This window comes from Rhinopithecus roxellana, chromosome 21, assembly GCF_007565055.1.
Source record: "Rhinopithecus roxellana isolate Shanxi Qingling chromosome 21, ASM756505v1, whole genome shotgun sequence".
Classification (NCBI taxonomy): Eukaryota; Metazoa; Chordata; class Mammalia; order Primates; family Cercopithecidae; genus Rhinopithecus; species Rhinopithecus roxellana.
The window spans coordinates 38,849,618-38,864,906 of record NC_044569.1 but is presented as its reverse complement, the minus strand read 5'-3'; the positions used below and the strand labels follow the sequence as shown (position 1 = coordinate 38,864,906).

The 15,289-nt window shown below is 41.3% G+C and overlaps 1 protein-coding gene across 9 annotated transcripts in view; it reads right to left on the bottom strand.

Moving 5' to 3' along the window:
* Positions 1–15,289, bottom strand: part of ATP9B (ATPase phospholipid transporting 9B (putative)) — a 302,593-nt gene that overhangs the window by 113,965 nt on the left and 173,339 nt on the right. For all 9 annotated transcript variants that reach the window (XR_004055661.1, XM_030925838.1, XM_030925840.1 and 6 more), the window contains one exon: positions 9,851–10,011. Coding sequence is in view for 8 of the 9 variants with exons in the window: in XM_030925838.1 (XP_030781698.1) it covers positions 9,851–10,011 (161 nt within the window). In the remaining variant the exon portion in view is untranslated. The remainder of the gene's footprint in view (positions 1–9,850; positions 10,012–15,289) is intronic.

Sequence of the window (15,289 nt, the reverse complement as noted above, 5' to 3'; positions counted from 1 at the left end):
CCCCAAACAATCTTAGAAACCTCTTCATTTTTCTGAATTTTCTGAGTTCAAACAAGCAAACTGGAAAAAGGGGCTCTTTAGCCAAAATTACTTCTAAACTATGCCCTTTTTCTATCAAATGACTTCTCTGTTCCCCAGCACTATTTCCACAATTAGAGGCAATAAGGTTTGTATATATAAAATAAAACTTTGTTTTATTTCAACTTTATATAAAACTAGTGATGAGAGTTCATGAATTAGCCATGCTCAGTAACTAAAAACTTAAAAGATAAATTATAGAAAAATATTTTTTTCCTAAAGAAAAATATATTATTTAAAAAAAAAACAACAACTAAACAAACTTGAACGTTTAGGGACAGGTTTTTGGCTTTTGTTGAAGGCTAGGCTGTAAGGAGAGGAGGAGGAAGTAATTTAAAGTTTTAGATAATTTTTCCTTCTATGGAGAGAAAGAGCAGGGAAAGGAGAGGGAGGGAGGAGAACAAGGTGTCCAGATGAAGACGCTGAGGACTGAGCTGCAAGGCCCCGAGGGTGCGCGCCATTCATCCCTGCACGCTCACACACAGCGGCACGGGGCGTGTACTAAGCTGAATGGCCCATCGCAATACCTTCCCAAAAGCACATACTTGGATGTTGAGTAAATGAAGAACCATTACACATTCAACCAAGTGTTCAGCATGCAGAAGGCTGAGCTGCCTATTAAAAAGTGAGAGCTTAGCAGGACACTTAGCAGGACAAGGAGACATCCTCCCACAACACTCAAGGAACAACAGGCAGAAAGGAAACACTCCTGAATGGCGGGAAACTGAACTGTTTCTTACAAGCCAAACAGTGGCCATAGGACACTGTAGCATCTCACCCTTCCTGACGCTACCTTGCCAAGAGCAGGGGATGAAGCATTTTGTAAAAAATGACTCTATGTGGTGCGCTGGTTTCTTAAAGATGCCATCACTAGATGTCTTACAGCAACAGAATGTTATTTTCTCACCATCTGGAAGGTGTGGGCAGAGCTGTTTCCTCCCGGACACTGGTCGGGGGTGGGGCGGGGTGGGGTGGGTGGAAGTGGCTGTTCCTCCTCCCTCCAGCTCTGGGTCTGCTCACAGTCCTTGGCGTGCCCTGGCTTGTAGTGGAACCATTCCAGTTTCTGCCACTGTCTTCACCTCACCTTCTCCTTGGCATATTCCTACTCCTTTGATTACAAGGACATTCACTGCAATTAGGGCCTACTCTAACTCAGGATGGTCTCGTTTAGAGATCATTATCTTAATCATATCTGCAAAGACTCTTTTCTCAAGTAAGGTCCCATTCATAGATTTCTTGTGGGCACATGTTTTGGGGGCCATCACTGCATGCATGGGAGTCCACCCTCTAGCATTCCCCAAATTTACATCAGTCCCAAATGCAGAATACATTTACCCCATCCCAATATCCCAAATATCTCAGCCTACTATAGCATCAACATTAAGTCCCAAATCTCATCCAAACCGCATCTGCTCAAATGTCCCAAATCTCATCATTTAAACTATCTAAATGAGGTATGGGTGAGACACTGGCCATGGTCCATCCTGGGACCTAAGCTCCTCTCCACCTGTGGACCTGTGAAACTAGAAAACAAGCTATCTGCTCCCAAAATACAGTGGTGGCACAAGGATAGATATTTCCATTCCAAATGGGAGAAACTGGAAGGAATATAAGATCACTGATTCCAAGCAAGTTTGAAATTCAGCAAGGCAAACTCTGTGAAGTTTCAAGAGCTGAGAAGAACAGAGTAACTGCGTCTCAGTGCCCCTTAGGCCGACAGCTCCATGACCTCTGCACTGCCCATGTCAATGCTGACCCTGGGGTCATTCTTCCTCTTTCTGAAAGGCAGCACATGCTCGCAGCCAGTAGCTCTATCAACCTGTTTCCTGCCTATCAGATTTTGGGAGTCCAACAGCCTTCTCTCATCTCATCCTCTCTCTGTTCCTTTAGGTCAAGCTGGTAGTTTCTGCTGATAAAACATGATGGGTCTCCTGTGCATACCCTGAGAGTCCACACTATTAGAAAACAGACCCCAACACAGATCCTTCTTGGATAGCCCCTCTCTATTCCTGGTTTCTGCAAAGCTGCTGAGTACATCCTTTAGTCAGCCCCTGAGAGGGTCTGGCTCTGTGTCCCCACCCAAATCTCATCTTGAATTGTAATCCCCATGTGTAGAGGGAGACAGGTGATTGGATCATGGGGATGGTTTCCTCTATGCTGTTCTCGTGATAATGAATGAGTTCGCATGAGGTCTGATGGTTTGATGAGTGTGGGACGGTTCTTCCTTCACATGCTCACACCTTCTCCTGCTGCCTTGTCATGATAATGAGTTCTTCTGAGATCTGATGGTTTGATGAGTGTGGGATAGTTCCTCTGACGGTTTGACGAGCGTGTGATGGTTCCTCCTTCACATGCTCACACCTCCTGCTGCCGTGTTGTGATAATGAGTTCTCACGAGGTCTGATGGTTTGATGAGCGTGTGACAGTTTCTCTGATGGTTTGGTGAGTGTATGATGGTTCCTCCTTCACATGCTCACACTTTGTCCTGCTGCCTTGCAAAGGGGCCTACTTCCCCTTCCACCATGATTGCAAGTTTCCTGAGGCCTCCCCAGCCATGCAGAACTGTGAGTCAATTCAACCTCCTCTGTTTATCAATTACCTAGTCTAGTGTAGTATCTTCATAGCAGTGTGAGAACAGACTAATACCTGCCTCTAATCTATCTCTTCAAAGAGCAAAACACCACCTGGACATACCCTTGGTGAATGCTTTCCAAACAGTGAATCTCCCAATATTAGCATTTTATGCAATCTGGATAGGCTCCAAATTTTCCAAATCATCAATACCTGAATATCACATCTAGGTCTAAAGAAGTTGAAAACACTCTTTTCACCAAGCATTCTACCTGGAAAATAAGGTCTTACTAAAGCTGTTTGGTAAATTAGCAAAAACCTGTAAAATGTCACAGAAAGGGTACCTAACCGAAAAGTAACCTGATAAAGCTCCTAGAAATTTTCCTTCAGAAAAGTTCTTTTCTAAATCCAGGAGCAATGACTGCTGTGCCTGTGCTGCCTGACACTTTTGGTCTTCCAGGGGTGTGCCGACTGCACAGTCCATCTGCTCTGGAAGCTCACGGGCAAGCATCACCATGCTCACTGGGTTGGATCCCAGACCCCTGGTAAATGAGAGGAAACCCTGTCTCCCAAGCCACACACACCCTGCACCTTCAGTGCTTTCAACAAAGCCGCTGTATTGACAAGAGGCTCCTCGGTGTTCGCAGAAAGACAAAGCCGCTGTATTGATAAGGGGTTCCTCGGTGTTCTCAGAAAGACAAAGCCGCTGTATTGATAAGGGGTTCCTCAGTGTTCGCAGAAGGAACACCTTTATCACTTTGTCAAACAATTCTGCTGGTAACACCCACATATGCCTCATGTGGGAGTAAAAACACTCTGACCCATGCTGATAAGACAGTTTTTGCATTATCAACTACACTGGTATATAGCATTTCAAAGCATATGGACGAAAGAGGTAATAATTAAAGAGGGAAGTAACTGCAAGTCCCTGACCTCAGAGAACTTTAAATGAATATAGAATTCTGATAATCAATTTTCCTTTTCTTATGAGAGATGCACAGGATTTAGGGAACATGTATGAATTTTAGAATTACAAAAGTAAAAGTTAAATACTATAATATTTTCCTTTGAAATTTACAATGTAAATTCTATCAAGTAACTCAAAATATTTTACTTCATACAGAGGAATTTTTATAAAACAGCTTAAATTTGAAAAGCCCTTTAAGAGTATTAGGACAACAGAGAAAAGAGCACTTTACTTGGGAAGACGATGTGGGCAGATCACAAGGTCAGGAGATAAAGACAATTCTGGCTAGTATGGTGAAACCTCGTCTCTACTAAAAATACAAAAAATTAGCCGGGCATGGTGGCAGCGCCTGTAGTCCCAGCTACTTGGGAGGCTGAGGCAGGAGAATGGCGTGAACCCAGGAGGCGGAGTTGGCAGTGAGCCGAGATCGCGCCACTGCACTCCAGCTTGGGTGACAGATCAAGACTCCATCTCAAAAAAAAAAAAAAAAAAAAGAAAGAAAGAAAGAAAGAAAGAAAGAAAGAAAGAAAGAAGAAAAAAGCACTTTACTTTTCAGATATGCATACCGTGCAAAACCAAAACATATTTTAGAAGTCTTACCTTTTATTCAATCCAAAAGCATATTTAGCAAATACTAGAACGTGTCGTTATTCATATTTTACGTCAACTTTGCAAAAGGAAAACAAACTTGGCTTTAATCAAATGTGAACTTTAATTCCCCGAATCATTGTCCTGTGCTTTTGACATCAACGGATCTCACCCCTGCGTGCACCCTGTGTCACTGCATCCTGAGTGAGAGAAACACGGTAGAGCCTTGTGTTGAAGTGGTGTGAGACGTTCTGGAGCCAAACAGAGGGGAAGTGAAGTGGTGTGAGATGTTCTGGAGCCAAACAGAGGGGAAGTGAAGTGGTGTGAGACGTTCTGGAGCCAAACAGAGGGGAAGTGAAGTGGTGTGAGACGTTCTGGAGCTAAACAGAGGGGAAGTGAAGTGGTGTGAGATGTTCTGGAGCTAAACAGAGGGGAAGTGAAGTGGTGTGAGATGTTCTGGAGCCAAACAGAGGGGAAGTGATAGTTCTTCCCCGAAAGCCTCTCCAAGCATGACCAAACATGCTAAACATCAAACTGTTGACTGAAAAACCAGAGCAAGAGAGACCTGCAGAAAGCCTGCCATCGTCCTCATTTTCTAAGCAGACACTAGAGAAGGATACACAGACTTAATCTGGGGTGTGGGTATTTTATGTAGATATAAATATGCATAGTCATATTTGTAAGTCTGTATAAACACACTGGAAAGGTTTGACAGAATTTGAGTACAGATAGCAGGATTACAGATCATACTTATCATCTTCTCTTATTATTAGTTTTTTTTCTTTCTTTCTTTCGAGACAGGCTCTTGCTCTGCTGCCCAGGCTGGAGTATAGTGACGTGATCTCGGCTCACTGCAGCCTCCACCTCTGGGGCTAATGCGATCCTTCTGCCTCAGCCTCCCAACTAGCTAGGATTATAGGCGCATGCCACTGTGCTTAGCTAATTTTTTGTTTGTTTGTTTGTTTTGGAGAGACCAGGTTTCACCATATTGCCCATGCTGGTCTCTAACTCCTGGACTCAAGCTATTCACCTGCCCTATTTTCTATTTTGTTTTACTATAAATACATATAATTACGAAGGTATGAAAACAAAAATTAGTTTTAGTTAAAAAATGCTTATTACATAAACTAATTTTCATAACTATGATTAATTTTTCTTGGTAACCGGATATAGGAAAAGGTCAAATCTTTCTATATTATTTTACTAAAGAAAGAAGTAACTGGAGATAGTCCATATAAATACAATATTTCACTAAAACATAATAAAAGTCCGAATACTATTCAATAGTTTGTCAGTTAAAGACAGAGGTACCCTAGATACAAAAGGAAGCAAAGCTCTCATGAGGCCTTTTACGCGATGAAAGAGAAGCAGCCTTGAAAGGAACATCATGTGACATTCTAGAACTGAAAGAAATCAACTGACTTTAAGAAAAATCAAATTAATGAGAGCAAAAAAGAAGGAATTCCTAGAAAAAGATGTGTTTGCTCGACAGACATGGGAGCAGGCGCCCTGTGCTGGAGGCTGGGGAGGCTGAGCTGGAGTGCATGTGTGCCAGCCACTGGCCGTCTCTGCTGTGCTGGGACAACGTGCTTTCTCTGCCAAGACATTTTCCCCAGGTCTTCCACAGTGGCCTCACCATGCAGGCCACTGCTTAATGAGCACCCGGTCAGGGAAGGCCCACATTGCTCTGAAGCCCTGCAAGGTTCTCTCTGTTCCAGTGCCCGGTTTGACTTTACTACACAGTGTTTTACCACTATGTAACTGCTTTCGTTTATATGCTTTCGCCTGTCCCCTCCGATTAAGAAGAGGCCAAGGGCACTGGATGGCCTGCCCACTTGCTCTGTGTCAGCAGGGGCCAGAGCGTCAGCTTTGACTACTTACTGACCACAACACTTACCTTGCTACCTTGTATTGTCTCTTTCCTTCTTTGAAACAGAGTTTTGCTCTTTTGCCTGCCCAGACTGGAGAGCAGTGGGGAGTCTTGGCCCACTGCAACCTCCGCTTCCTGGGTTCAAGCGATTCTCCTGCCTCAGCCTCTCAGGTAGGTGGGATGACGAGTGTGTGCCACCACACCCCACTAATGTTTGTATTTTTAGTAGAGACGGGATTCCATCATGATGGCCAGGCTGGTCCCAAACTCCTGACCTCACGTGATCCACCTGCTTTGGCCTCCCAAAGTGCTAGGGATTACAGGCGTGAGCCACCTCGCCCGGCCAAAAGAAAAAGTAATGGGATTGGATGTGAATAATACGCACTGTATTTTCCAAGTCTTACTTCAGACATAATCATTAAGGTTATTCTTCTGTAAATGAAATTTACCCTGCTAAAAGCCCTTATCCTCTTTGAAAAAAGACTGATCAAGAATATGTAGGATGATTCGCTAGAAATACCCTTTTACTACTGCAGTAATGGCAAGAAGGTTGCGGCCTGGAGGTCTAGTGCAAACACTGAGTATAAACCAAACAGGATGACAAGATGAAAGCAAATGTCGACTAGTAAAGCATGTAAGTGGATGGGAGAGGGGAGATGAGCTGACTTAAAATATTTTAGGGTCTTAGCATTGATTGAGAGGAGAGTAAAGATAAAGCTTAACTTTAAACTTTACTAAATATTACATATTAAATATGTAAAACTTCTAGGGAAAGCACAATAATAGAAATATAGGGTATAATTTCAAGTTAATAGAAAAAATGGAATTGAAAAAACTCCAAAGGTTGTAAGAAAGAAAAGAAAAATAAATACAGAAGTAAAACAAACAGCAAAAATAAGGTGGCATAAATTAATGCAAATAAAGTATTAATCACAGTAAGTGTAAAGACAGTAGCATGGGATTTAAGACAACATCACTACCACCTAGCTAATGCTGTTTATAAGAGATTTTCATTCACCAGAATAATAAGAGCTATCCTAAACCTGTAAGCAACTAATAACATAGCCTCACAATATATAAAGCTAGAATTCACAAAATGGTATGGGAAAATGGACAAGTTCATTATTATGGTGAGAGATTTGCACACTCTCAGTAACTAAAAAGTTAAGGAGTTTAAAAAAAAAAAAAAAACAACAGTAAAGCGCATACATTAAAGAAGATCAATCTAATGGACATAGAATAATTCATGTAAAAATACACATATTTTTAAAGCATACATGGAATATTTATAAAATGACCACATACCAATCCACAAAGCAAACAGTAATGAAAACAACATGCTATGAGGCTCTGGAAGCAACTTGCAGGGGAAGAATCCCAAACACAGTCTGTGTTATGAAGCTCTGATAAAAATGAACGCATAACCTAATATAACCCAAAAGGCAGATACCGCAAAAGTGTCTATCAACATATTTTGGGAGTTGGAATACATTTTCTCCATAGGAGAAAAATATGCCACCCTTGAGACAGGTTCTCAAGCTGGCACAAACATGTATATGTGCCTCACTATGTGCCTTACGTGGAGCTCCTGAGAACCAGAGACTCGACTCCCATTAGTCAGCAGGTCTTCGAGTGACAAGGCCACAGTGTCAGGAGGTGTTCCCTGCAGCTCTAGGAGAAGCAGCTCCTCCATCTGGGCCAGTCACTGCAGCCTGCTTTGCCTGAGACAGGCATTCCAACCAGCAGAAACTAAGAAAAGCAGGAGAAATGTCTTATTTCCTCCTTCACTTGATGGCTAACCTATCTTCTCACGTGACAATACAAAAATGGATACCAGGGTTCATTCATGTGTCTGGAGACAAAGGAGACTCTTGGGGAGTGGTGGTATCAAACAGAGGAAGCTGGTGGAGAGAAGATGCAATGTGTGAAGGGCCTGGGATCAAGGTGAGTATTTAGGCTGAACAACAAATGAGAACTACCTGAAGGACCATCACATCCGAATAAGTAAATTCTGGCATGACAGACAGATACAAAAGGCAGGTTACTTTCTGGTTATACTTTGTTAATTGCCACTTAGCCAGTGGGGGGCTGGGTATTTTGAGGACAAAGACGAACAGAGTTCACTTGTGGCACTCAATACGTGCTGGCACAAGAACTGTGATGATCTGTGCTTGGGTCCTCTGAGCAGGACGGGGCCTTTGTAATGGGTCCATTCAACAAATACTTACGGAGGCCCTACCACATCCCAAGCATGCTCCGTTTTAGGCCCTAACTAGGACACAACAACAAACGGGCCACACAAGGCCTCTATTCTCACAGGGCTTAGTGAGAAGAAAGAAACGGGCAACAAACAAGATGAATGTCATAGAGATCTACACAGAATTCAATAGGCTGCTGTGATAGCAAGTGGCTGGCTGTTTCTTGGTCTGTACTGAGCAGACAAAGGCAGCCTCTCTGAGGAAGAGTATTTAGGGTAAAAGCCAAGTGACGTGACAAGACAAGCCTAGCCACGGAATGATGAGGTACAGGAGCACCGAAGCAGAGGACACAGCTAGGGTGGGAAGCAGCTGGCACATGGGGATAGCTGCAGTGTGGTGAGAGAGGAGAGTGGGGAAGGTGGGCCTTATTAGGTTCAATCCACAAGTCAGGTTGGAATAGCCATCTCTGCAGTCAGCTTTATGGAGTGCAGAAAGTCCATGTCAGCAGCAAGTCACACAGCTGCAACGAGAAGTTGCTGTTTGCTGCGTGCTCTCTGCACAGGCCTGGCCACCATGAACCAGCAACACTGTGGAAGGGAGCATCCACAGGAATCTGTGCTGTGACGCGCAGAAAGGAGGCTGATTTCCTACCTCTCGAATATACTGGGTGAGAGCAACTGGATTCATTCCCAGTGATTGTCTGTGAGGGCAGTGCAGTGTGTACACACCCCAAGAACAGATTATAGCTCTGACTTTATGACATAACTAAATGGAAGAGACATCACCTTTTAGAGCAAATTATGGAGAAAGCTGGGGTTAGAAATAGAGATATCTTTCTCTTCAAAGTGGCTACCTCCTTGAGCCTAAGCATTCTATACTGTTTTAGTCCGTTCTCTGTTACAAAAGGTAGATGTTCTAGATTCACACTTTATCCAACGTGAGGGTCAGCTGCTCATTCCTATGAACGTCTTAAATCATATATATTAAGAATATCTTTCTTAAAATATTTTTGAAAATACTTTAAAATGGATTTATGTTCATATGGTAAAATATTAGTCTTTACATTAAATAGGCATCTAATATTAACTACTTATAGCCCAATCTGTAGTTACAATATAGGTTAATATTTTGAAATGATAGTCCATATTAAAAACACAGCCTCAATATTTTATCTAACTTGACAGATATTAGATATATTAAATAGAACTTTAAAATGCCAATGATTCCACACAGATCAAAGGGCACTGGAAATTTAAAAGTCTATCAGCAAAAAACAAAACTAATTTTGTGCAATTCTGGTTTATGTTTCATCAGGAAATATCCTCTGATTGTTGAAGAGGACACCATCAGCACGTTCACTATCAGGGAAGTATGACACCTCTAGATCATTCTACCGGCACTGACGACGTCTCCCCAGCAACACTTCCACTGAAGAATTCCTCCAGATTCCTCAGACCTCCTGGCTCTTACTTCTCTAGCTTTGTTTGGATAATTTCTTTCACACTGACAAAGATAAATTTCAATAAAATCATACTCAATGAAACCAGACATTTGTTTGACATTCGTTTTTAAACCTACCTTATGGGAATGATGTAAGAAAAGAGGAGAAGGAACCGAAAAAGATTGCGGTACCATGGACCCACAAATCCTTGTAAGGTTACCATGACAACAGAAAGAGCAACTAAAGCCAAAAATAGTGCTTTCGTCAGCCGATTGAGTTCAAGGTCCAACAAACCAACCTGAAAGAAAAACACATAATACATGAACAAGCTAACCATAATGTCCCTAATACTATAAATCAGAATGCATGGTAATGATGACAAAAAAAACTTTAAATTTTTTTGGTATTAGCCTTTATTATAATGAAATATGAAAATATTACTAACTTTTCTCCTGAAAAACCTTTAACAGATTCAGGCAGAATTTCTAGAAATGAGTCATGATTCCCAGAGTATTTCCAGAAAGGGTCTACTGACAAAACACGAGGCCAGAGCACACAGCCGCAGTGCACTCAGACATGGCCTCTGAACGGGTGGCGCATTGGTCACTGGCTCAGGCAAAGTGAAACGCAAGCCTAGAGAAGGGTACTGGAAGCTTGCTCAGGGCGCGGCCCGGGAACAGAGAGTTTTAGGGCGCGGGCGTGTCTTCCTTGCATGTGCTACGCCATGGCCATGCCTCTGTTATCTGTGTGGGCGCCTCTGCACATCCCCCATGAGGATCCTACTCTAGATGGAGAGTTCCCAAGAACAGGACAGTATGTATGTGTATGTCTTTCCCATCTACCAACAGTCTCTTTGAAAGAACTTGTCTTACAGCAAAAAAAAAAAAAAAAAAAAAAAAAAAAAAGCAATAGATAGTTAGCTTAAAATAAAACTTTTTTAATTTGCACAAATCATACACTGTATGTTCTCCTAGTCAGGTACACTACACACAAGTCCATTCTATGGATCGTTTACCAGCTGAGCAAAATGTGAGGGAAAATTATGTCAGTAAGAATCAGTTCATTTTTTTGGCTGCATTCTGTATAGGATCTCGGAAACAGTGAGAACTAGCAACCCAAAAAGCTCTCGCTGTACAAGTTAAGAGAATACAGCTCTTTTGAAGCATGTAGCTTCAATTTCGAGCTCTAGCAATCACTGTGAACTGTTTCTCTTTGCTTGCTTTCAGTCCTGAAAGACCACAAGGCAGTCCAGTGAGTGGGGTTGGGGGATGAGAGGGAACTCGGCGCTGCAGGAAGGGAGGGAGAAGTGACACAGCACAGCAACTAGGATTCCTCGGGACTCTGGATTTAGGCTAATCTAGAGGCTGACTCTGCCACTTAGCGGCATAACCTTGGGCAAGCTGGGCTTTGGCTTTCTTATCTGTAAAATAGGGATTGTGGGATGTTTTCCTTACAGCCCCCGGGGATGCGAAGAGGGAACGCAAGGCACAGTGGCCACAGTTCCTGCTGGGCAGTACGCTCCCCAGGTGTGCTGCTACTGCTCTTATTACATACTTGGATTGGAATCCACTTTCTCTGTTTACTAAATGTGTGACTTGAGGAACACCCTTAAATTCTTTGTTAAACTTCGTTTTCTTCATCTGTAAGTGGTGGTACCCCCGGGGCAGAGGTGCCAGGGTGAGAGGCCACTGCCTTCAGCACCACCAGGTTGGGGAACAGCATGTACTTAACTTACCTACTTATTTCTGATCTATGTGACATTAACAGAAGACTAAATCCTATCAGGTTGGTTATCTATCTGCCACCTCAAATTTCTCCTGAATCTGGAACAACTTTTGAAAAGGAGTACATGAAGAAAACATGATTGCAAAAAACCTGATTAAAAAAATAAAAAGTTTGAGAATTACAGAGCTAATAAATAACTTGGTTTATTCTGTAGTGCCTTTTGAAAAATCTGTAACTTTGCCCAGTAGAAAGCTAGCCTTTTCCCACAACTCATAGTTTATATCTGGTTTTGATTAATACTTTCCACAAACTCTCATAAGATCTTTAGAACCTGCAATTATCAAGCAAAAATAAAACTTTGTCAGAAAGCCCATTAAATGCAGCTGCGAAGAAAACTCAACTAATTAAACAAATAAATTTAAATGTCTACTACATTTTGTGCTAAACTCTAAGGTTATGAAAACGAGCTAACTGTAAGATTTTACCTGCAAGAAACAGCTAATCTAGTAGGAGAAATAAGACGAACACCAGTGATCTATGTTATAAAAGAGAATCATAAAATAGTAAGTTTTCTTTTCTAACCAGGCTTGTTTTGAATCACTTCCTGTGGCCGACAGTCAGCACTACCATCGGTTAATAAATAGTTCATGGCCTTTCACAACAGTGTAGGCACAACAGGAGCAATGACCAGGACTCCAAAGCCATGGGACTGGCAGTGCCCAGAGTGTGGGTTCCATGACCAACACAGACAGGGTGCTGCACTCGGCAGGGTGAGGCGGCCCCTCCTGCACTGTCCTGTGCACACTGCCACAGGGCTCACTTGGCCACTTCACTGTGTAAGACTCCTAACTGAAGACACTTTAAACACAAAGTGTCAGTTTTATATGAAAGAGCAACTGGATTCTAATGTAACAATTAATGAGACACTTGGCCTGCCACAAAAACTCTTCTCCGTGTTGCAATACAGCAACACAGACAGCAGCTCATTTTCAACAGAAACTCTTCAAAGACTGCACATTCCCAGCTGTATATTCTGCAAAAAAGCACACTGCTCTCTAATCCACAAGAGCAGATCCCCTTCTAGCCAAGTAAAATGTCCACACCAACATCTCGGAGCTCCAGCATGGGCTTTTTCATCTCTGGGTCAGCCACAAGACCAGTAACAGCGCCGCTCCCCCAGATCACAAACAGTCTGAAAGGGAGCAATACTCAACCAGTTCTGAAGTTCCCAACGCTGCTGCGGGGATGGGCTGTGCCTTCCCTTGAGAACCGGGCAGCTGAAGACCTCTGCGGCCGCTTTATCAGCTCTATTTAAAAAGCAGAACAACCAGGACAAATATCATGCAATTTCCGCTACTTCAACTACTACATAGTTTATGCTTGAATTATTGAGAAAAATAGGTTTTTGGATTAAAATGAAGAAAAATTAAGCCAGGGAAGTAGAGCATGTTTCAAAGCCCAGATCTTTTTGCTGTGACAAAGGCGGTCTAAGTTTCAGGCCTCACTGAGGATCAGATGAAGTCATTATTCATTCAGTCAGGGAAAAAAGACTCAATTACCTCAACCTAAAGATGCTATCAATGAATGCAAAGTGCATATTTTACTCTATTCATCCAAATCCCATTAAAAAGTGAAAGGAATGATTTAATCTGGCCTTCCAGAGTTGGTCTTTTTTTGTAATAAAATAAAGAATCACTGTCTTGCAAAATGCATAACCACCACCTCACACTTTCCCCTGCAACATAGCAGTGAGGAACTGTAAAAGCCAGGACAAAAACACTCAGAAATGAATACAAAGTTTCCTTTCAAAAAATGCCACGTATTGGGTGGAAACATTCAAAGCAGCCACTGCACACCGATATGCAGATCACTCAAAGCGTTAGTACCTTTCTCATTGATGAAGACAGATGTGGTCAGATGCTTGACTAGTGAATGTAACCATTTTGAAGCCAAGTACATGTTGTCTTCTCCCAACCCCTTTTAACTTAAAGAAGAGCAATAAAACATTTAGTGGAATAAAATACAACTTTTCAAAAATGGGCCGTGCCTTGCAGGTGGCCTTTTCTGAACTGTGACTCTTGTTCCTGGAATATAACTTGTAACCAAACTACAGTACATAGTGTAAATCTTGTAGGTTGCTTTTATATTATTTTAATTTTTTCAATTCTAACAAAACAGAAGAAAAGACACATTTCAACACTTGGGTTTTTTTTTTAACCCACTTCAATTAATAATCTTTTAATATTCAATTTCTCTGAAATATGCTTTTCTTCAACTCATCTAAAATACAATCTGAACTCTTATAAGCTATTTAAAATAAAAACCAGTTAACTTATAAAGTTACAGATTCTATAAAGAAGGTGGTAACTTCAGTTTTGATGTGGATCTCTTCCTTCTTTAAAAGAATGTCTTAGATACCTAGACAGACCAGGTATCTTTTGCCATGACTGTAAACTTTTCACTCACAAAATATATTAATCGCTTGAAGTAATTATGACTGTTTAAGAAAAGGTAATGTAAATACACTCAGAAGTTATTTTCAACATTCATTGTCATCTCCTATATTAGGAGATGAAGCAAATTTTCTTCTACTTGTCATAATATTTGTTTTATTTGAAACAACTGTGATAACAAAATAAAATACACTACTGGAAATTTTAACCTCCAAGGGAAAATTTGTGCATAATGTCTAAGACAACCACAATGGTTCTACAAAGGGGCTGTTCTAGGATAATGAACACAATAATTGCCTGTATAATCTAAAATGCTACTAATGGCAACGATCACACATCCATTTAGTTCCTCTTTAATTTATGTACCAAGTTTAAAATAGCTAATGGTTCTCAGTAAAATAATGGTTTATACCAACAATAAAGGGTAAATACGGTATTCTCCAGCTTAATGAAGAAAAGATCAGCCTTTTTTTTTTTTTTTTTTTTTTAACGAATGCTCGGACAAGTGAGAATCAGACCTTATCTCCATGACACAGCAACACTTCAATCCATCTCAAAGTTAAAACTCACATCACACTACTAAGTTCCTGATCAATCAATGTACACAGCAAATTGGAGTAGGCGTCGAATGCTGTAAAATCTCAGGCCCTATCCATGATTCAACAAAGTGCCTGCGCAACACTTACTGCTGATGACGTCACCCCGGGTGAACAGGATGTTGGCATCCAAACACTGTCACCCATCTTTTAAAACTCGTGCAGACTTACCCCTTACACAGAAGTAGTTTAGAATAGTAAAATGCAAAACTTCAGAGCGCCAATTTAAACTCTGGTAGAGCACTCGATTATTTTAGCTTGTCCTGTAGTTTCCCTGTGAACACAGGACAATCTGAAAAGCCTCGACTCTGACACCTCACTCATTCACGACTACTCTGCACAGGCAGAGAAGGACAGCTTTGTACATGGCTGACTATGTGCGGAAAACACAACTGTTAACGCTGCTTGTCTTTCATCCGCTGAACTATCTGTGGATCAGTTCTTCATTAAGAATTTAGACCCTGACTACAAAATGGATACAGGGCTATGCTTTAACCTAACTGAAATTCCTATAAAAAGCATATTCTTTTAAGTATCTTTGAAGTAAATAAGCCCTATATTTTCCACTGCTAGTAGAATCTTCAGAGACAAGAAAAATCTTCAGAGACAAGAAAAAAATAAGCAATTTTCAGATCTTCATTTGTGTTTCCACATTTCAAATAAATGAAACTCATGCACTAAATCTAAGTACTAAATTTTACAGCAACAACTTTTTCCATTACGAAGTTTAAATTAAAAGTATTACTTTTTAAAAAGTGATGCTACATAGTCTTTTTCCTTCTGAAGTTTATTATTTATTCTT